Source organism: Centruroides vittatus, unplaced genomic scaffold (assembly GCF_030686945.1).
Source record: "Centruroides vittatus isolate TY-2023 unplaced genomic scaffold, ASM3068694v2 contig_393, whole genome shotgun sequence".
In the NCBI taxonomy this organism is placed as follows: Eukaryota; Metazoa; Arthropoda; class Arachnida; order Scorpiones; family Buthidae; genus Centruroides; species Centruroides vittatus.
Genome location: NW_027122209.1, coordinates 2,070,975 through 2,094,809, shown reverse-complemented (window position 1 = coordinate 2,094,809; position 23,835 = coordinate 2,070,975). Strand labels below are relative to the sequence as shown.

The 23,835-nt window shown below is 28.9% G+C and overlaps 1 protein-coding gene across 5 annotated transcripts in view; it reads left to right on the top strand.

Moving 5' to 3' along the window:
* Nucleotides 1-23,835, top strand: part of Tlk (Tousled-like kinase) — a 179,509-nt gene that overhangs the window by 104,131 nt on the left and 51,543 nt on the right. For all 5 annotated transcript variants that reach the window (XM_067271301.1, XM_067271299.1, XM_067271300.1 and 2 more), the window contains one exon: nt 22,620-22,853. In XM_067271301.1, coding sequence (XP_067127402.1) covers nt 22,620-22,853 — 234 coding nt within the window. The remainder of the gene's footprint in view (nt 1-22,619; nt 22,854-23,835) is intronic.

Genomic DNA, 23,835 nt, shown 5'->3' with positions numbered 1-23,835 from the left:
TTTTTCCATAGAAATTAATGTAAAATACGATAATGCATTCCATGCCAAAAAAAAAGAATACTCAAATATTTTATGTATAACGCTTATTCAAAGAAAATTATACAATAAACATTGTTAAGGAGTGTGAATCATCATCTTTTCTTCTAGCACGGAATGAACCAACCTGAAATGCGAATTCAATTTGCAGAAACAAAAAAAAGCATATGTAAAGCTATAATTAAATATGGGTATGGGCTATAATAAGGGCTATGTAAAGCCTATAATTAAATATTAGAAATTAATTAATTTGACTAGATGTAGGTGGATAGTTATGTTTCCATCTCGTATTAAATTTAATAATTATAAATAATTAATTTTTAATTTAGACATTTCTGGAATTTAATTTGGAATCAGTCATTAAATTTAATATGAGATGGAATCATAACTGCCTACCTCTAGTCAAATTAATTAATTTCTAATATGTAATTATAGCCTTACATAGCCCAAGAATTTGGCATACCATTTGGCGTGTTTATTATATAACAGGCTATGGTTGTTGATGTTTATATGTAATATGTGTGAACATATTACATATAAGTTTGGAAAAAGTATGATCACAAACAACACTAAGATGCTAGCTGAATGAGTGCTAAACATGGACTGATGGGATATGCACACATCCAGGACTTCCCCTCTCCTCGCCACTTGTTATGCCAAACGTCGCTTGTTAAGCAAGTCATTTTTTCACAATTTATTTTGCTTGTTATGCGAAACACTTGTAGTGCGAGGTGAGGTGCTTGTTAAGTGAAGTTCCACTGTATTTCTTTATCCAATATTTTAACTATGGTAATGTATATTTTTGTTTCAATCTCGAGAATTCAAATGTTTTTAGATTTATATTATGATTAATGTCAATACTTTTATAAATATAATCAGAATTAATACTAATGATTTTACATAAAGTTGTTGTATAATGTTGATTCCATATACTTTATTACATAAATAGATTTCTTAGATTATTATTCATACATTGTAGTAGATAAACAGGAGCAGATCTCCAAAGTTCTATATTTCATTTTTGTTTAAGTAATAGTATTATAAAGTTTTATAAATTAATGTTTAATTTATAACAAAATTGATAAAAATAAAATGTTTTTATAACACATACAGATTGAGTTTGTTCTTTTCTATTGTAATCTTTCAAAACTTGTAAACATTTTCACATGTTAAATTTTCATTTCAAAGCACTTTCCTCTGAATACGTTGATTTTTTTTTTTTCAATTTCAAGCATGATCTAGGGTCAATGATAATGTATATTGAACCTCATCTAAGTTGGGTATAGATTATATCAGTGGTTCCCAAACTTTTTTAATTCTAGGTACCCATGCTAAATGCAGATTTTTCCAAGTCTCCCTATGTCAAATTCTAACAAGCATGATACATTATACAAATTTTAACAAGTACATTAAATTCTAACATTATAAAAATTTTATAACATTTTATGGCATCCCTGTGAGGAAGCCGCAGCTCACACTTTGGGAACCGCTGGATTATATATATAAATAAATAAAATAAAGCAAAGCAGCACTTTTAAAAGTTATTTGTATGTATAGTTAATTAATATATGTTGGTTTGTTATAATTTTACTTTTCAAAATTTTTTTCAGTCAGTTACTGATGATATGTTGAAATTAAATTACAGTAGAGAGTCGAAAATCGGCACCCTTGTAATCGGAATCGCCCGATAATCGGCACGATTTTCAGTCAGACTGTGTCGTGCTGAATCGAACGTTTTTGATACTAAATTTACTTCTAAAGTATAATTTTCATGTTTTTATATTCTTCAATATATTTATTTTGTTTGTACAAAATAAAGAAATAATTTTTAAACGATACGATAGCCTCGATTATTATTATAAAAATTTTCGTTAGGCTTAAAATCGACGAAAATTCCAACGCGAAGCGACACGCAACGGAGAAAAATTCAACAGGAAGCGACACGCAACGAAGAAAAATTTGAACATCAGACAGGTTAATATATTTTTTCGTACATAGACCGTAATCGGAACAAATCACTAATCTGAACAACCCCAGTCCCCAATTGATGCCGATTTTCGACTCTCTACTGTATATATTGTATTTCTGTGCTTACAAGAGCATGCTCTTATGTTTGAAGTATGATCTTATAAGCAAAACAGGACATGTATTCCAAAAATGCAAAACAAAGTGATTTTTATATAAAAGAACATACTCTTATTTGAGCAGAAATACATAATGAAGTTTAATATTTTTAATTTTTTGACAACTTAATCTCTCAATGTGGCAAGCTGTTGAAACCTTAAATGTGTTTAGAAATTAAATGTAAATAAAAGGTTCTGTTGAGTTTAAAAGTGCATATGTATATGAAAATTTCAGTATGAAATGAATGAGATGAAAGCAGATTTTAATATATAAAATAGTAGTAGTAAAGATTTGGAAAAATAAATATAGAGCTCATTTGAAGCAGCAAAGATTAAGTTTTGAACTATCTATATTTGTTCTATGAATTTACAATAGATGAGTATTAGAGTGATGTAAATAGAATTCAGCATAAATAACACAAAATTCTCATAATGAGTTTTCATAATCTCATAAAAATCTAATGCTATATATAACTATCAAAACTGCATTTTAGAAATAATTGCTTATATACAGGATGGAATTTATTAAATAAAATTACTTTACATTACAGATTTGGATAAGATTGTATGATCTTTCTGTCTTATAAATATAAATGTTAAATTTCAACAAATTGAAATTGAAGCAACTGTGTTCCTTATTTGACAAGATAAATGTGTTTGATTAATATTGTAAATTTTGTTGAATTCATATCTATGAGTAAATTGTTTATTATTTCTGACTACCTCTATTTTGTCACAGTGACAAAGTTAAAATTCATTTTAATTTTAAGATTTACATATTCAAACATCTCCAAACCCAATATATTAGTACTATGCCAAACGACTACTGGATTAAATTGGGCTACTTCTTCACATTTATATTTAATTAATTTCTTAATAATTTGTCATTAAAGGCAGGTGTTAGGTGTCATCTCTTATTAAATTAATATTTATAAATAATTTAGAATATTCTGGAAGAAAAGAATTGGCCTGTAGTGGCACTCTAACCTGCAACTCCCACTTATTGAGTGGAAGTGTTACTAGCTACTACCCACTTTCAGACCAATCTCTTCTTCCAGACATATTGAATTGTGCTATAACCATCCTTGGTTCCTTATGGTGCCATGTGGGGATGTCTTCAGCATCCTTGTTCTATAATCATCCACTTATGTACAGAGTTGAATGGAGTAAGTATCCTATACATAAAAGTTAAAGTTTTGTTGTTTTCATCTTGTATTTTATTTTGAGTCCTTAATTTGAAAATACACTCTTGTCCAAAAAAATAAACATAGAGAGAGGGGAGCCCAAACAGAGAAAATAAACATAACCATTAATTCAATTATTATGCCTTTGTGTCCTTTATCATAACTTAAATTTATCTTTGTATACTAGTACATTTATCAATTAACAGGACTTATTATACTGGAAAATTATGGATGCAGATATTTAGTCTTACAGATCAGAAATAATATTTTTTATTTAGTTCACCTGTTAACACATACACTTTAAGCTTGTGTTTCGGACTTGTTTGTCCCTCCTCAGCAGGCATTCAAAAAGCACTTTAGATTCTGTATTTCCGAACTTCTTTACAAATCCAAATATACTTGTAATCCACATTAACCATATAATTCGAAATGTATACATCTTTGATTATTTTTTTTCACTTAATCTATTTAACCATTAATTTTTGGTCTAAATCCCAGCTGGCACTGGAAGAGGAGATCGGTCTGGAGGCTCACACTTTAGATAACTGGCAGCACATCCATACAATAAGTGGAAATTGTGGGTTTGAGATGTCCTCTAGGTCAGTTCTTTTCTTCCAGAATATTCTAAAGTGGATAGTCGCCTGGTTTAATCTGGTAGTTGTTTGGCATATTTTAAGGTTTATTATTAGTAAATTCAAGTAAGCATTATATACATAAAAGTTAAAATTTTATTGTTTTTATCTTGTGTTTTATTTTCTGAGACCTCAATTTGAAAATAAACTCTTGTCCAAAAAAATAAACATAACCATTAATTCTGGCCTAAATTTCAGGCACTACCTGATAGAACAGCATAAAACTTAAGATACATGCAGAATGTTGTACTCTTTTAGAAACAAAATGATTGAAAAACAAAAATTTAATCTAAATTATGTAAAACCAAAAACAAGAAAATATATTTTCAAATATCTTTTTGCACAGAGAATGTTAATATGGCCTATGATTGTCTCCTGCATGCACACACTGCACAACAATTGCTGATACTGATCATAACATTGTTCATTTGCTTTGTTGGTAGCAAAGTCCATTCTTGAATAAGAGCATCTAGAAGCACCTGGAGTGTTTTTGAATAAAAGCTGACATAATGCAACTCTTCTCTCTAGATCAGAGGTGGTGAACCTATGCCACGTGTGCCCAAAGTGGCACATAAGGAGAAATCATCTAGCATGTAACATATCATAAGATTTCAATTTATCATCTGTCTTTTCAATCATCCTTTTGGTTTATCACCTCTTTACCCTTTTTTCAATCAGCTTTTTTACATTTATTCAAATTAAAGCATATTTGTTTAATTTCTTTAAATATTGTTATTCAAAGTCTTAAAACTTTGGCACACATTAACCTCTTTAAAGTTAACTATGCTTACTGTATGGCACATGGACTCAAAAAGGTTCACCATTCCTACTCTAGAGCATCCCACACTTGTTCTGTGAGCTCTAGTTCAGAAATTTTATTGGCCATTCCTGCAATGAATATCTTCACTGTCAAGAAAGTTATTGATAAGTGTAGCCCCAATGTGCAAGGGCATTATTCACTCTGAAAATGAGATCTGCATCCACAGCACCTTAGAAGTCTCACATGGAATTTGAAAACTTAATCCCTGTACCTTCTTGCAGTAAATGCATTCCTTACAAAAATGAGTTTAGTGTGGCCATTAAGGATAATACTACCCCAGACCATCTATCATCACCTGCAAACCAGGCTCTTTCCATGATGTTTATAGGACTGTATTTGGTTCCTCAATCTCTCCAAATTCTAATCCAACAAGAATCATTCTATAGATTTATTTGGACTCATTTATGACTAGAACATTGTCCTATTTATTCAAAGTACAATGTGTTCTTGACACCATCTTAAACAGGCTTTTCTGTGCACTGGAGTCAATGGAACTTGATGTATTATATGTCTGATAAAAAGACTATTTGCCTGAAGCCTGCTCTAGATAGCTTTTTATGAAACTCTAATGTTGGTGACCATAGATACCTGTGTAGATAGCTACTATCTGGCATTTTTCAGTTATGAAATAGCATTAATATCAAATAGTGGTCCAATTTAGGAATGTTAAATCTTGGACATCTACTTCCTCATTCTTTGAAGTTTGGATGAAAGCCTAGATATAACATACTTTGGCACATTCAGAATCCTAAACATGTTTGTGACTGTTGTTTCTAATCTTCTAATAATTCTTCCTTTTGTAAAATTGTCTATATGGCATATTTTTTGGGATTGTCACTATCAAGATCATACAATAAAACCATAAAGAACTATCCTTGATGGTCAAATTTCAACTGAATCAAGGCCATACTACTACTGTTTATGTAGCTTTATACTTAGCACGAACTTGTGCTTTTTAATAGAATGTTTGATTATATCTTGGGTATTTTTGTATCTGAAAACATTCATGAAAATTTTCTGCCATTTTGCTTATTTTTTGCTTTATCTATGGATTGGGTGATTATACCTATTTTTTAGACATGAGTGTATTATTTTCAATAGAATTCAATAATTCAGTCTTGTTTGTAAAAACTCATGGAGACATTGGAGATTTGAAAAATTTACTTTTGAATATTAAATAAATATTTTAAATACTCTATCTAATATTTTAACATAATACAAACTAATTTATATAATAATTCGTAATTAAGCATTGGATTTTGTATATTTTTGTTATTCTCAATTTGAGAAGAACAAAAATGTATTCACAATGCCAGGATTAATTTTTCAAAATTTCAGAGAATGTACTTTTACATAACTGTCAAGGTTTGGAATAATTGGGCATATTTAAGTATATTTTGATATATTTGAGATTTTAAGGCATGTCCAAAAATAAAGCGTTAGTTCTTTAAAAACAAAAAAAATTTATTCTGTTTTTTTATATCAAGATAAAATCTATGTTGCTTTAATTAATAGATGGGTCTACCTCTGGCTGAGTGGATAAAAACAACTGAACTCTAGTAGATGGTTGTGGGTTTCACGTGACCAAATAGACTGATCACATGAAGTTTTCCAAGTTTTCTTTACGTCTTTAACATCTAAATAGGGCCAATTTCTCATTGAAAGTCTTCCCAGGAGGCATTCATTCCCTTGGCAGATTGCCTATGCCCTTTCATTTCTACATCAAATCAAGCTGACCATACTAAGTTTCCAACAGTTGCCTTGCATCACATAATTTCAGCAGGCCATCATAAGCACAGTAGAATTCTAATTGTGTGAGTCCTGAATAGCAGGTTCCTCATTATCTGATGTAAAGCTGTAAATGAATATACTTTTTTTATAATTTATAAAAGCTTTGCCACAAATGAACTGAGCATGTAAATACTACAGTACTTTTAACCTAGTCTATACCACATGAGTTGCTGAAGTTTTAATGTTTTCGTACTGTATGAACTAAAAGGAGTGAGGTGACTATAGGACATTGTGGCAAAGAAGGGAGGAACTGCTATAAATTAAAAACTCTGAAGGACTTTCTAGAGTTTAAAGCAAATAATATGTAGCTTATTATAAAATGATTTGTTTGTTATCTTTTATCATTTAACTTTTATATGAGGCAAAACCATTTATATTATTAAAATGTAACTACAACAATATACATTTTTATTCTTATATAGTATATTCTTCGAGTAGTGGATACCATTGGGACTGAGAAGTTTGTCTGCTATTTAGAAGTGTCCTTCATTTGGAGGTACATCCTGGTGGCTATACTGTATTTTAATGTGGTCATCACATAGGAGAATATGATAGATTACAAAAACATCAAATTTGCATTAGGAGAGTGAATAAATCAGAAAAATTAAATAGAATTTATAATAAAAAAAAATATATAGTACTGTATATTATTTATCTTTTCAGCTGTAAATATTCATTTTAATTGAATTCTAAATAGCAGACAGATTTAAGAGGATATGTTAAATGGAACATAAAAATTATGTCAAAACTTAAACATTGATTAATTATTAATTCATCAAAAATGACATGGGTAGAAATATTGAAAAAGAAAAATGAAACTGTTATGAACAGAGGGATGGATGGTCAATTTAGGCAGTGAGAATTTGAATGTTGAGTTGCAAAACTGATTTGCTAGCCACTTCAAAAAACAGAAGCACAAATTTCTGCTGTTATAGGATGTTCAAAGACCATTGTGAATGCCTTCCTACAAAACCAGCTGAATGTGGAACGAGAAAGCAGTCAGGAAGACTTCCAGTGTTAACCAATCACCTGAGAAATCAAGCAGCATTTCTTGCATATTATGACAAATGCTTGTCTTTGGAAATAATGTTATGTCTGGATCTTTGATGTGCCTCCAGAACAGTCCAAAGAGTCTTAACTTCAGCAAAACATTATGCTTTACAAAATTTAAAAGCCATCCTCTTTTTTTTAATCCAGAGAAAGCACGTGTGGCATTTGCTCGTCATCATATAAATAATCTTTGGTGAGAAATGAAACAATGTTGTCTTTTCAGATGAGAAGTTTAACTTAGATGGAGCAGATGCCTTCCAATATCACTGGTATCATATTTGTGACAATGAGTATTTCTCAAAATGTTGGTTTGGATGAGGGTCAGTGATGATCAGGAGTGCATTTGTTGCTTGTGGTGATCCACCAGTTGTGACAATTTCCACGTGAATGACCTCATTATATCAAGATATGCTTGCAGAATTTTACTAACATAATCATTGCTGTGTAAATGGATTTTTCAATAGGATAACCCTCCATGCCATCAGTCTGCTAGAACCAAGAAATGGTTTTCAGTCAATACTATTATTATTCTGAACTGATCAGTATGTAGTCTGAGTCTGAATTCAATGGATAATCTGTGGGGCTTATTCAATATTTCTGAAAATGAGTGTTGTCAATTTTACCCAATGGAAAAACAAACAAATACCATACAGACATCATGGGAGAGCTTTCTGTTTCTTTTTTTCATTTTTTTTTTTTTAATGTTTAAAAGTTAATAATTTCTTTATTGCTTCTTTTTGATATTGATTTTTCTCTACCATTCCTTGATATACAGGTAACCCCCATATAACATGGCACTTCTATAGCACAAATTCACTCTAACACGGTTTGAGAATTGGGTAAAACCCTCGTACAACATGAAATGTAATAAAAACTCTATTTAAAATTTATTTTGTATACTAGTACTTTCTATATATTAACAGGACTTATTATACTGGAAATTATGGATGCAGATATTTAGTCTTACAGATCAAAAATAATGTTCTTTATTTAGTTCACATGAACACATACACTTTAAACATGTGTTTTGGACTTGTTCGTCCCTCCTCAGCAGGCTTTTAAACGACACTTTAATTTTTGTATTTCCAATCTTCTCTACATTTCCACTTAAACTCACGATCCACAGCAACCATACAATTTTACACATTCCTAATTTTTATACATTAAAATCAGTTTAAAATGATAAATTTAATTATTATCTAAAATATTATTATTTCAATTAACTTACTTCTTTTTGTTTATTCTTTTCTACTTAATTTCTATTCTAATACGTTCCTATCACTTCTTTTATACCTCTTCCTCCCCCCCTTTTTATAATGCTTAACCATGATTGGTGGATCTCTCTACCATTGTTGTTGTAGAGTTAAAAAGGACACAAAGGCATAATAATGTAATAAAAACCATTAAAAGCGAACTTTATCTAATTTGAAATTAGGGAAATCCCCGTACAACAGTTCAATAAACATGATAAAGCTTTTAAGTGCGAAAGATACCTCATTTGACATTTTTCATTAGAGCACGTACGTACTATTAGATTTTCATGCATAATTTTCGTGAACTATTCATACTTAAGTACAGTATGTAAATTTTCTTTTCCTGCCTTCTGTCGATACACACGGTCCTTCTCAAAACTTATTTTAGTGTTGCCAGATCTTGATGCTTCTTATTTTGGTGCTTCTTCTGAATCAATACTGGATGTTCATATTTTCCCACATGCAATCATACTCAGTGTCTTTTAAAGCGTTGAGAATACAATATTTCTTGAAAGAGTTCCACATAACTTTTTCTGGGATTTTCATCTAAGTACTTATGATGTTACTGCAATAGACTAATGAGATTCAACTAAGTTGACCTTTTAAATATTTTTACTATGATAAATTTAATAAAATCATTAAAATAATGCAATGGAATTAGTGAGAGAAATAAGATGCTGGGCTAGTGGTCACTAATTCTGACATATTGCAATGAATCTAAGAGAGATTCTATTTTCAAAGATACTGTAACACATTGTTTTAGGTTTTAAACAATATGTTACAGTATATTACTCTATTTAATAATGACAAGAAATTAGAAGGATTTATTACAATTCCCTAAGTGAGCCAGATACATGGATTCTCATTGAGACTCCTTGCTTTTTTATGTATATTCTTTGATCAAACTAGAAGACAGTAGAAGAAGCAAATGATATGTGCTAGATTTACTATTAACTTCTTTACAAATGAAACTATATAACATACAAGTCTCAACAGCTGGAATGTATACAAATTAAAACTAAACACCATATACACAGTCTTCCAGCAAATATGTATTTGAATTAAATAAAAATGGAATGTTTTCAGCCTTGTTCAGAGGCCTGCATCAAACTTCAATTGTTACAAAAATGTTTTGTTTTTAATTAATGCAAATACTTATTATTTGCTGGAAGACTGTGTGTATGGTGTGTAGTTTTAATTTCATACGAAATACTTGTAATACAGTAGAGCATTGATTATCCGACTTAATTGGGGACTGGGGTTGGTCAGATAACCGAAAAGTATGAAAAAATACATTATTAGTATAGTGTATTAGGCCTGGTTTAAATACTAGCCTCCCTTTCATGGTTGAGCCACTGCTACCAGCTAAAACATGCAAAAATTTAACAAAAATAACATTAAAGTAGCCAAGACATAACGAAATATTGTAGCGCCACATCACTAGCGGACATTTGAATTTGCCGACTAGAACGCGGTCGGTTAGCCAATAAGTCGGTTAATCAGGGGTTGGATAATCGATGCTCTACTGTATAGTGGGAAGTCACTCATCTCATCAAACATGACTGCAATAAGATTGCAAAATATAAACGTTTGAAAACTAATACTGTAATATATTTTTCATTGATGAGTGAAATCCTTGGTATTTTTGTAACTACTTGGAAAGAATTCCTATACATGACTTTGTGATCTTTCAGGTCTGAAATGAAAAACTTAAATTTTTTTTAGAATGATAGGTTGGAAATTTACATTTTTACACTACTACCAGTTATGATTGGTTTCTTTTGGTAAATGTAAACAGTCTATAAGTGTACAATGATCACACAAAATAATAGGAAGTAATTATAAAAGATCTGATTTTGAAAGAATTTCACTGTTCTTAGAAATTTATTTTAAAAATTGGTAAGAGTTATGGAGTACTCTATATTTGTCAAGAATAAATTTATATGTTGGTGAAAAGATATTGATTTTTTTTTTATATTTGAGATTCAAACAATTTTTCAGACATTGCAACTGTTTAATTAAAAAATAAACATAATTTAGAAAATATTAAGGTTGTTATACTAATATATTTTAAGGTTTTAATCATTATTTGGTTCATTTTGTACATAGGCCATTTTGCAAACATTTTTGAGTTCATACATCATTTGATTTGAAAACAATTTATGAATTTCTTTACTTAAAAATCTTACTGAATGGTTAAAGCTAACTTACTAGCTGTTGCTAGATGCTCTTCTAGTATATCCAAGTTGTCATTAGAAAAGCGTGATATATGAAATTTTTGATTATGTATTACCTGTCCATTCAAAATTATGTTCAGATTTGTTAAATTTGCAGGTTTGATATTTGAACTGTTGTGTCAAACTTGTGTAAGATTAGGCCACCAAATACAGATTAAAAGTGTCTGCAGACTGCAAACAAAAGATGTTTTACATATATATTTGAAAATAACTAATTTTAAATTTTACATTTATTTTTTCTTAATGAATTTACAAAACTTAAAAAATATATTATTTCTACATATTACTTTTGAATAAAATTTAAACTTAGAGAAATTTAAAAAATTGATATTTTTTTTTTTACTAGAAACTTGGCATCTTCTGGCAGGAACAGGTGTAATTTTTCAATAATGATGTTTTTTATGTAGATGTAAAATCCACATTTGTTAATCTTGCCCCATGTGAACACTTATTAACCACTAAAACAGAAAATAATTGTTCACATAGGTATATACTACCAAACATTATCAATATTCTTGCAGCAATCATAAACATTTAAATAAAATGTTCTGTCAAGTACAGATAAAAGTCTGGAATACCAACTTTATTTTAGTTTTCTTTTAGCTCATTTCAATCAATTTCATTTGGATGTTTCTTTTTTCTTCTTTGGCATTAAGAGAAAAAGATGCACTAAATAGTAAAATATCATTTTTGCATACATTGAATCCCTCAAATCAGTTTTCAAATTCAAATAATAATACTTGAATACTTGTATTATATTAAAATCACAACTGTAATATAATTCTTTATAGTTTTTGCAAGTAGGAAAATGAACTAAATCATAATTTTGCAATTGTTTTCTTTTAAAATTTCAAGTTTTAACTTGAATGTTTAATGCAGTTGTATGGGAATGTGACAAGTAGATTTTGATCTTGAACTTTTAAATTTAATTAAATGTCACATAATATCTGTAATGAAGGCCAAATCCTGCAACCAATTTTTATCATTCATTCTTCTTTCATTTCTATAAAAAATTTTGATTTCATAAGTTCCCTAAAGCACTTTAGAATTTTGACAGGAGAGCTAATGTTTTTACTACTATGAAACACAATACTTTCTGATGTATAATATAGTGAATGGGATAAAATTTCCTATTAGGGAAGATTTCATTCTGCTTAGCTAATAATTTAGCTACAAACCTTTTGTCTTTCCTGTCATGAATATTGCTATAGACATAGTTTTAATAAAGGAAGATTGTATTTTATTAAAAGCTCATAGACTTTTATTAAAAATGTCTTCATCTATAGTAGAGATTGAAAATCAAGCAGTTCTTCAGTGACAGTAAGATATCTATCACAAACACAAATAAACATGGCCACTTCCACCAGTTCAGTAGTATCTGTAGTTTCATTGACTGCAATTGAAATCTAATTGAAAAAGTCAGAGATTTGCAATCTGAATTCAAGATTTCACTGATGTTAGTTGCAATTTCATTAATTATTTCTTTCAATACAGTTTCTTGATAGCAAAATATTCTGAATAGTTTTAACTTTTTCAGAAAAAAGTTTTTCTGTAGTTTTCAGATACATTGTTTACCTTCACTAAACCCTTCTGAATGTTTAGCTATAAGTTCCACAATAATAGAACTAGCTTTCACTATTCTTTTGCTGTCTTCAAATATTTTTTAAAAATACTTATTGTTCTTTCTGAAGTAGAAATTTCAAATCAGTATATTTCATATTATTTTAAATTGTATGTCTTCAATACACTGATACTTCATCTACAAATTAAACATGGTGAAACTTTCTTTTTCATCTATAAAAAAAAGTAATGTAATTCCCATCTTGCTTGCAATATATTAAACATTTTTTTCTATTTTTTTAAATTCTATTTTATTTTAATAACATCATCTTTAAGCTTAATGCCATGGGCTGCATTACAGAGTCTCTGGGGCCATATGTAGCCCACAGGCCATATGTTTGACATCACTGCCATAGAATATTGTTTACAAGGTTTCCCTAATAATAAAACCATATATATATTTTTCTTTATTATATTTCCCTGTTTATCCTAGCTATTTTTCTTGGAACTCAGTTTCCCAAGATAAAAATTGTATTGCAAAGATATTATTTCTATAGAAATGTTTATTGCTTCACAAAATTTTTGTTTCATTTGCTTTTCTTTTATCTTTCTGAACTGTGTGTTAAAGCAAGAAAAAAAAAAAAATTTTATACTATTATTGTACTTACTAAACATTATGTACTTTATATTCTACTGCTTTTACCTTATTTTGTTTTATACTGCATATTTCATTGTGCAGATTTTTCATTAAAGGCAATTCTTAAAAATATAAATTACTGTTATAAACTTATCTTTATGGAAAAACTGTTTAAAAGCAAAATATATTGTTTGATTTTAAAAAGTTTGTTTGTTTTGGTTCATGTTCACTATTTTTAATGAAATGTCTGATTACAAGACATTCTGATCTTACAAAATGTTTCATCAATACACATTTGACTACTGTATCATACTTATGGTTTTATTTGTTTGTGGATGTAAGATTTTTTAAAATTTGAAATTAGTAAAATGAAAACTAATAGTTAATTATTGTTATCATTAAATACTTCTTTACATGTGACTGTTACATTGGCAATGTCCAAGTCAGGACTGACACTGTCTGTGACTTTAGGAGCACAGAAACCTTCTGAATAATTATTGTGCAAGTGGTCACATATGAGTGAATGAACAGGCTCAGAATGGAGGAGATAGTCTAGAGACAGTGTACTGGAAATAACACACTCCACTATGCATTTAACTATAAAACAACAAATAGTTACGCTTCAAATAAATATAAATTTACAAAGAAAAATATAAATATAGGGAGAATCTAACCGTGAATGCTCACCTATCAGATAGAGTGTGTTGTTAATTGCATACACGGGTCGATAAATACTTGGTTTTGTGATATTTGGTATGATGAATCCTGAAATAGCTCTCAATAGTTAGTTCAGAGTGGCCAAAGTTCGGTAAAAATAATGGGAAATTGAGAAGATTGGCAGTAGAGCACAGTGGGGATGAGCGCACACTTCAAAATGAGCAGGCAAACTCTCTCTTGACCTTCCTTTCCCTTTATTTTTATTTTGGGTTATTCCTCCCCTGCTATTCTGATGACCATATTTGGTAAGTCATGCAGAGAGCTGGTGGTTAGTTCAATCCCTGATTTTTTTTTTTTTTTTTTTTTTTTTTTGAGAGAGAGAGAGAGAGAGACTTCCTTTGATGAATAATTTTTATCGAAACATGTCACCCATTAAGAAAGTGTTATTGCTGGAAAAATCTTGTGAATTTCCTCTATTGAATTTGTTAATTTGGGCTTAAATATAATTTTTTTTTCTTGAACAAAAATTAAATAATTAGGGTCATCAAAATTACAAAAATATTAGTCTGGAAAATAAAATTCTTACATATATAATATGGATAGCATACTGTTCATAAAATACAAAAAAAAAATAATTTTATAGAAAATATGACAATAAGTATGACAAACAAAATGCTGATTGAGTGACAAGTGCTCTTATTTGATAAATGAAACACTAATTTACTCAGTAATGGAATGAAATAATCTTGTTCAGTTTATTCTTGAAAATTTGTATATGGAATAGTTATGGGGAAACCAGCATATGATAAAAATTCAAATAAATTGATAGTTATAAAAATTAAAAGATATTTATACAAATAAATCGATTAATACAGTCTGTTTTTGTAATAATTAGAAATATATTTTACAGTTGTTTACAATTTGAAAACAATACTGTAAGATACAGATATTTTGAGACTAGCATTTCATTCTTAATGATTACAATCTGTAAAATGTATTCTGTTTAAATTGTATTTTTTGGCATAGTGAACTTTAATTTAGACAGTTACATCTACTTGCAAATTTTGTTTTTGTATAATAAATTCTAATGAATTAGGAAATGTATGGATGATAGCATTTGTATTTGTAGACATTTATAGATAGATTGAACATTGATTTTGGTTATTCTTTAGCTTTCACTCACATTGATTGATAAGTTACTACTGGACTTGTCCATCAGTGTCAGAGACAGATTAGTGGTGGAATCATGCTCTTTATTTCCCAAGTGTTTATGTAGCATATATAAAGACTTTTTTCTTTAACATTTTCTTTATTATTGAATATTAATAAATAAATTTAATAATTTATTTCTTATTAATATTTCTAGATTTATCTGGCTTTTCCATAATATTCCTGCCAACATTCAGAAAATACTGATATTAATGGCATAAAATATGAAAAAAGTTTTGAAAACATAAATCGTATACTACTAATTCTATCTTTCATATTTTATTTAATGATAAACTATCAGAACTCAGAATTACTACTTTCTTTGTTTGTAAAAAACTTCTTAATTGAGTTAATTGTATATGTGCTATCAAATAGGATAAAAAAAATTCTGCTTTATTCAATTAAATATAAATTGAATGAATAAAATAATTCCAGTACTTTCAGACTTCAATAAACATCCATCTTTAGTAGGGTATCTAACCAAGATTTAAAAAACTTTTGTTTTAGGAATGTTGTTTTTAAAACCTAGAACGTTTTTTTTAAATTCAAAGTTGTCTAATTTGAAATGGATCACTGTATTTCTGGTACTCTCTGATAGATTGAGAGTATTCATCCAAAAAAGTTCTTTTTATTATTGTTACTAAAAAGATTTTTAATCTAGCCATATTTCTATTTTAAAACTCACTTTCTTATATTAGGTAAGCTTTCTGAATCTTAATACTAAACACATCATTATCTAAACTTTTTCATTATCTAATCTATCTTTTCTGTATACTCTATATTTCTCCCAAATCCTGATCATTATCTCACTTTTTATTTCTCTTCAATTCTTCCTGACTAACTGTGGTACTATTATTATTTCTTGTCTTAATATAACTTTTTTCTTTGTATTCTGTATTCTTATTCCAATATTTTAGAGTGGATAAGATAGAAGTATGAATGTAAAATAAAGAAAAGTACAAGAGTTAAATTTATAGTTATTTTTTTTAATAACCTGAAGGGAAATTTGAAAACAATTGTTCACTCAAGTAAATATCGTAACTTACTGGAAATACAAAGATTTTGAAAGGATTAGTTACAAGATTCCAGTAATCAAGTAGTGTAAAGTTGGATATAAATGTATAATTTATCAATTTATAAGGACGGACATGAATTAGCAGAATATTTTAAATATTAGCAGTAAGTATATCAATTCAGCAGTTGGTTTCATTCAGTAATAACATACAAGAAATATATATATATATATATTTCTTGAATTTTGCATTGAATTTTCTTAAAATATAAAATGTTGTATGTTATTACTGAATATATATATATATATATCTTTAAAGATCAGTTTATTTACTTATTTTTATATAGCTTTAAGAAGAAACAAATAAACTGCCTGAATGAATCAAATAAATTAAAACATAAATCTATAAATAAATGCTAGTGGATTTCAATAAACATTGTTCATTTGCATTAGTCTTGAAAAACACTATTTTATGGAATAAAATTTGGATTATTAAATGTGTTAATGCAAATTAGCCAAAGTTCAGGAAATGCTGGAGATATATAAGCTTTTAAAGGACTATAGTAATAGTCTGAGATGCATATTCATTTTGTGATGCTTTAAGATTTGTTATCAAATAGCTTTACTTCTTTAGTTTTGGAAGTTTAATTTTGTTTATTAATTTTTACATTTGTTTGGTACTTACTCTTATTATTCATTGTTTTTAATTTCATTTTATTTTATTATATCAAATAGAATCTATTTATTGTAATTACTTTGGGATTTGTCTATAATGTTGATAATAACTGACCATTATCAACATTATAGACAAATCCATTCCAAAGGATATTATTTGGGTAAGTAAATAAGATTTCAATTAGTGAAAATTATGGTTAATTGATTCTGATTTAAACTCTTGCTGTAATTAATTGGGCTATTATTATTATGCTATAATTAATAATTAGAAACTAAGTAAGTTGGTACTAAAAGTAGACATTAGGTGCCATTTCTTATCTAAGTTAATAATTATAATAATTTAATACTTTATGAAATAATTTAGAACATTCTGGAAGAAAAGAACTAGCTCAGAGCAGGACTTGAACCTGCAACCTAACAAAAACATAACAAAGCAAAACTATAATACTTAAAGATGTATCTAATAATATATTTATGAATGTCATTTTTGCATGACTTTCAGGTAATTATTATAATAAAAATTATCTATTTCCTGGAACTCTGAAGGAATGAATATGGTTCCTATCACTTACAGTACTATTAATCTACTCTGTTTGCAAATATTATGAATTCATCAATAAGTATAAATTTATTTCTACAAAAACTAAGCAAAAATACAACAAACTATATTTTTCATATAACCAGTAGTAAAGCATTAGCTCTATCCACAGATTGTCCTGCAGCTGACCCAAGACATCAATTTTATGAATTAATTTATTGATAAATTTATTTTTTAAAGTTCTTTTTCATACAGTTAGACTCTAAAAAGTAATTAGATTTAAAATAATTACACTTGGAATTAAGTATATTTGATGAGTGCTTTGGTTTTCTCACACAGTCTTGGATGGTACAATTAGTTGAATCCTGGAGTAATGCAAAACTGCAAGAGTTTCTTGTATGTAAATTTATTTTTTTTCCCCCCCAAATAAAAACAAATTCTTGTTTCTTAATAAAGTTAACTCATTTTTTATTAAAAAAAAATCAAGCAAAAATGATTATATTTCATAATATACCAAATTTAGAGTATGGATGGATTCTTTTCATATTTTGATTTCTGCATTAGTTTACTTATTGACTTGAATCAAACTTAAGCCTAAATTGCCAAATTATTTCTCAGGCTACATTTAATTAATGCATCATTCTTATTTAGATTAATAATTAGAAATTAATTTTGAATTTAATTACGTAAATCATAAAATTCTGAAAGATGACCTGAAACAGGACCTGGATATAGAAAGGTTTTAAAAAGACTGAAACAGGACTTTAATCCTTATTTTAATTTTGGTAACAAAGACTCACATCCTAATCCTTATGTTAGATTTTAATCTTAAAAGTATAGGTGAAAAAATAATTTAGCAGTTTAGATTTTCAGTTTGCTAACAGCTTGGGTTTTGATTATATTGTATATATGTAAATTCTTGTAAACTTATATTGAGATTATTCACATGTACCATTGAAACCATTCAATAAAATTTCTTTTATCACTGGATATACTTACATAGTTGGTCAATAAGTCCTTGTACTGTACTTGCCATGATGTAGATAGCTGATACTGACAAAAAATTTAATTTAAATAGCTAATAATATGAAGAAACTGTTACACAATGGACATTGGACACACATTTACAGATATCATTCATATTATGAGACAAATTTTAAAATGATATTACAGATATCATTTTGAAATTTGTCTCAGTTAAAAAATTGGAGGTGTAGATAGAATATTAGTGTGTCATAAAGCTTTTGGTACTGCTGAAATCAGACAATGCAGAAATTCACAAAGTCACAGTAGCCATTTGGGAAAATTGTCCATGACACAGCACTATTTATAAATGGATTAGTGAATTCAGACAAGGCAGTAGACTATTTTTGACCATCTAGGAGTAAAAAGAATGTGCAGAAATTTGCAATGAAAAACATTAACTGTTCAAGAACCTGCGATGGCATTGGTCCGGCAGACGATAAGAGACTCCCCGGAGGGGGGAAAGAAGTGGCTTTTATAGTTTTAGGCTGGAAAAATCAGTCACGTGATCGATGGTTGCTGGCGATTCGGGTCATAGGTGTTCCCGGAACTGAAAATATATGACGAATTCGAACGTTAACTATAAACTGAAGGTGCAAGATAATCTGTATACAGCGAGAGAACAATGGATAGTTGACAGTTATATGGCCAGGGACACATATTTTCTCGGCTAGAAAATTTTTCTATCGATGTTGTTTATATTAGGGAAAAATTATTACAATTTTGAGTCTGATGGAATTCCAGATCTCACAATGGCATGGGTAGAAATTTTGCCACTACTTTGTTCCACAGTTCCTCATCCTGGAAATGTGTGAACATTGTTTTCAGCATTGCTCTGCTCTAGGACTGATTGACATGTATGGTGATGAATTCATCAAAAATATCATAGACAAAACACCAGTCAGTTTGTACATTTTCAAGAGTAAGCAGACCTATACAGAGTGGCGATTTCCATATGAACCCAAACCTCAAACTCTGAAGTGGAACATGTCACAAGCAAGCATTTATGCTCACTGTATTCTAGGACCACAAAGAAGTCATCAAGATTGATTTCCTTGACAAAGATAATGCAATGAACAGCACCTACTATTTAGAACTGGTAAGAGAAATCCACAAACTGTCAGAAATCAAAAGCAGTTTCTTTTTCCTTCACAACATTGCATCTGTCCACATCAGTCATGTTACAAAAGTGACAGTTGAACAGTGTGGATTTTAAGAATTCTCACACCCCAAATAGCTCTGATCTCACTTTTAATAACTTTGCTATTTTAAGCTGAATTAAACATCTAGTTGGATGATGCTTTGCATCAGTTGATAAACTGAAGAAAGAAATGATCAAATTTTTGAGCACCCTTTCTCCAACATTCTTTAAAAAGGTGTTTGATAATCATGTCTATTGCTGGAGAAAATAGAGCAAAATTAGGTTTTACATTAAAAAATAAATGTACAGGAAATTCACACTAACTTGGATTAATAGATGTGAAGGTTGTTCAAGTTAGCAGATGTTTTCTCTGACAATATGGAAAATGAGAACATGGATATACAGTACAGTAATTTGGTTCTACGACCATAACCGTCTGGATAACAATAGGAGGGTTATTGTCCAGAGGGGTTTTTTACATGGGGGGTTCTGTCTTGTTACATAGTAATTTATTATAATCAGCTCTCTACAAAAGTTTTACCAAGTTGAGATTATGCCCCTGAATTTATTATTACAGGAAGTGAGCTCAAAAAAATTTTATTACATGTACTTTACAGTATTTAATAACTTACAGCTACAGTAATATAATACACAGTATCACAAAGACTTCTGGATATTGAAAGCACTTATTAATTATAATTTTTTTCTTGGATTATTAAGTTTGGTTTCCCATCTTTTTAGCAATTTTTGTGGAAAGCCCGCTAGAAGAAATTTCTTTCTTAATTCCATAAGGTCTTCGTATATATGTGTTTCTTGACTTGTTCTGTTTATAATTTTATTATATTCCATTTTAAATATATTATACTTAACATATAACAGCATTTTAGATTGATATCTTATTGTTACTTGATTAGAGCTTGGTTTCTTGAATGTTCTATATTTGAGATGTTTTAATCTTGTTATTGTAATAGAAGTCAACAAAGAAATAATAGACCTAATAGAATTCACATACAGAAGTAACTATTTCGAAACCAATGGAGAATACTATACTCAGACGCATGGAATAAGTATGGGATCAGTTATAGGCCCAAAACTTATAATTTTTTATTTTTAAGAAATTTTAAATTACTGTTATGAAAAAAGTTATGCAAAATCCAAATTAGCAAGGATTTACTACATATAATAATGCATTATATTAGCAAAAATTTTAATAGTTTCCTGTTTTTCCACCCTTATAAATCAGAGGACTTATTGATCCACTCATTGACTTCTTGAACTACATATATGCATTAATGCATATATGTAGTTCAAGAAGTCAATAAGTACAGTGTACATATGTCACTGTACAAAATTTTATTTCACTTTGAATTCATTTTTATTTTTGTTATATATCCTAATGAATCATATATTGTTTTCTTCAGAATTGGAAAACCTCTAAAAATATGCCCTTCCTAATCAAATTATATTACAATATAATAAATTTTAATTTTTTATTAGTAGAAGAAAATGATATATTGCATAACTTGGGTGGTTTTGATTTTTAAACTAATTTATCTAATTTATAAAATTGATAATTTTTATAATTCATCTATACACACCGGGGTGAAACCATTTAAATCTCCTGTAAACCTTGTAACCGGTGCTGTCAAAGTTCGTACGCGAACGTTTTCGGCCCCTCACTAGGTCCTTCTTCAAGCGATATTTTTCTTTTTTGACTGTGATAATTTTTTTATTTTATTTGTAAAGTTAACAAAATAATAGTGATGTTCTGCATGAACTACATATGTTCAATCTTTAGATAATTTAGAAAAGAAGAAATTAACTAATTAAACAAACAATAAGTGAAATCATGGATGTGTTGACTACAGAAGTGGGCCATGACTTGGAGGCATATTTTGGATTAAGGACTAAAGTGGCTTTAGCCCATGACCATTACTACTTAATGGAATCCAAGCCCTACTTCAAACTTTATTTGATTGTTTTTTAATTGCAGTTGATATAAAAGGATACTTTACATAAATATGAAGTAACTTAAAAATGAAAATTAAGACTAAAAATACATATTAAAAAATAGATTAGTAATTTTAAAAAGTTTCTCTAGATAAAAATAATAAAAGTAGTAGTAGTAGTAGTAGTAGTAGTAGTAATTTTTACAATTTATAGAATTATAGTTCTTGACAGTTACATACACTAATATTGACAGTCTTGTTGCACTTTTATAGCAGATTCAAGGTGCAACCTCGTTGAACCTATCAAACCTATTCTAGTACTACAACTACTATTGACTGGTTCACTCAGTGGCAATACTGGAATTGCTAGAATAAACCTGCAAGCTATGACCAGTGTTGCCAATTTAACTTTTTTTAATTAGGACTTTGCTATTTTTATTTAACTGCAGTTGGTAAGGCAGGCAAACAGCCATTGATGCCAAGGAATAGGTAGAAAGGACTTAGCTCAAGGTCACCAATGACCTTAATCCAGCCAGCAGTGTGGATGGCATCAAAAGTTTAATGGGTTGTCAAATGCTTTTCAACTTAGGACTACTCAATTGAATATGCAGTATCTTGTAACAAGTTATCATTCAAATTACTAGATTTTTTTATGTACTAAATTTTAATGAATTCAGGATTATTAACAAAATTTGGTTAGAAGTAGGTGAAACTGCTTTCCATAAAATTTAATAATAAGTTCACACAAGATGATTTTATTTGGGTCTAGTAAACAAAACATGATGATGAAATTATATGCCTCGATTTCTTCCTATTATTGATTACCTGTCTCCAATACATTATCTACCTATCTCAATTTTGGCTTGACATTGGTTGTCCTCTGGTTTGAAATCAAGATTTACTTCTAAGCCAAGTTTAATTAGTTAATTAAAATTAATCTATAAAATATTTGACAGTTTTTTAATAATGGGTGAGATAAATGGCAACAAAATGGATTTGAGATAAAATAATGAATTTAAAAAAATAATTTTATATAATTTAAAAACTTATCAATTATATTCTAATACTTATTTTAAACTTTTTCTTTTTCAGCAACCTCTGCAAGGAATTCCTAATAGTGTTCAAGAGCAACATCTTCAACAGCAACAGCAACAGTTGTTACAGACAGCAATGTTACAGAATTCAATTGCTGTTGCATCCACCCTAAATCTTACTTCGGGACTTGGTTTAAGTAATGCTAATAGTGGAATTAATGTCAACCATAATCAAGATTCTAATTTAAGTACAGCTAGTTATGGTTCTGGACCTAGTGATAAAGAACCTGAGGTATGGTTATTTACCTTTGTGCTGAAAATTATGTGGTAAAAAGTAAGATATAGTTTGGGGAATTAATTTGTATTTTGATGTGTATATCTCTAATATAGAAGAGTATTGATTAAATAAACATGGCCAAGCGGTTGAAGTGCATTTGTGTTTCTTTGAAGGATCCAAGTTTATTTCTAGATTGGATTCTTACAAATTTTTGAGGTGGTCTCACTTAAACTTGATCTACCCCATTTCATACTATATTATCACTCCTCCACAGTGTGACAGAATTTATAATTGCTCTTTAAAAAACCTTCTAAATGTACATAAGACAAGAAGAGTTAAAAAATAAATAAAATAAATGATGTTATTTTTATGTAGTAGTATCATACATGATTTTTTAAAATTAAAGTGAAAAGATCTGTTGTTTAATCGTACCTATTGTGTTTTCAGTTAGTCTAGGCATGAATAATGTAGGTTCACACATTGATAAACTTTAATAAAGTTCCTCTCAGTTGGAAAGAAAGGAAAAATGAAATTTATCAGAAATAGCAGAAAAAGAAAAGAATTTTACTTTTCATATAAAAATCAAGGAATATTTGGAATTTTCCAGAAATTCATAGCTTTTATGGGTTAAAAGAATATTATAGTTATTAACCTGTAATCACATATACTTTTATTTTGTAAGAGCACATGCATAAGCAGTAATTTTCTACTGATTTTTTGTGCCTGATTACACTGCACATAATTGCCATTTCTAGAATTTGATAATTCTGAAAATTGCTGTAATGTGTCTTCTCTGTATATGCCAAATTTCAATGTTATACATTGTTTTGTTTACAGAACACTGTCTTTGACTGGGCTTCCAAAGGGAGCCCTTGAAACTTTGCAGTAGCATGGGCTAATGTGAAACAAGTTTAGCTGGAAATAAATGATAACTGAGGTATTTCTCAGAAGCACTAGAAAATAATTTTTCTGTATTTTTTACACACGAAATAAAGCC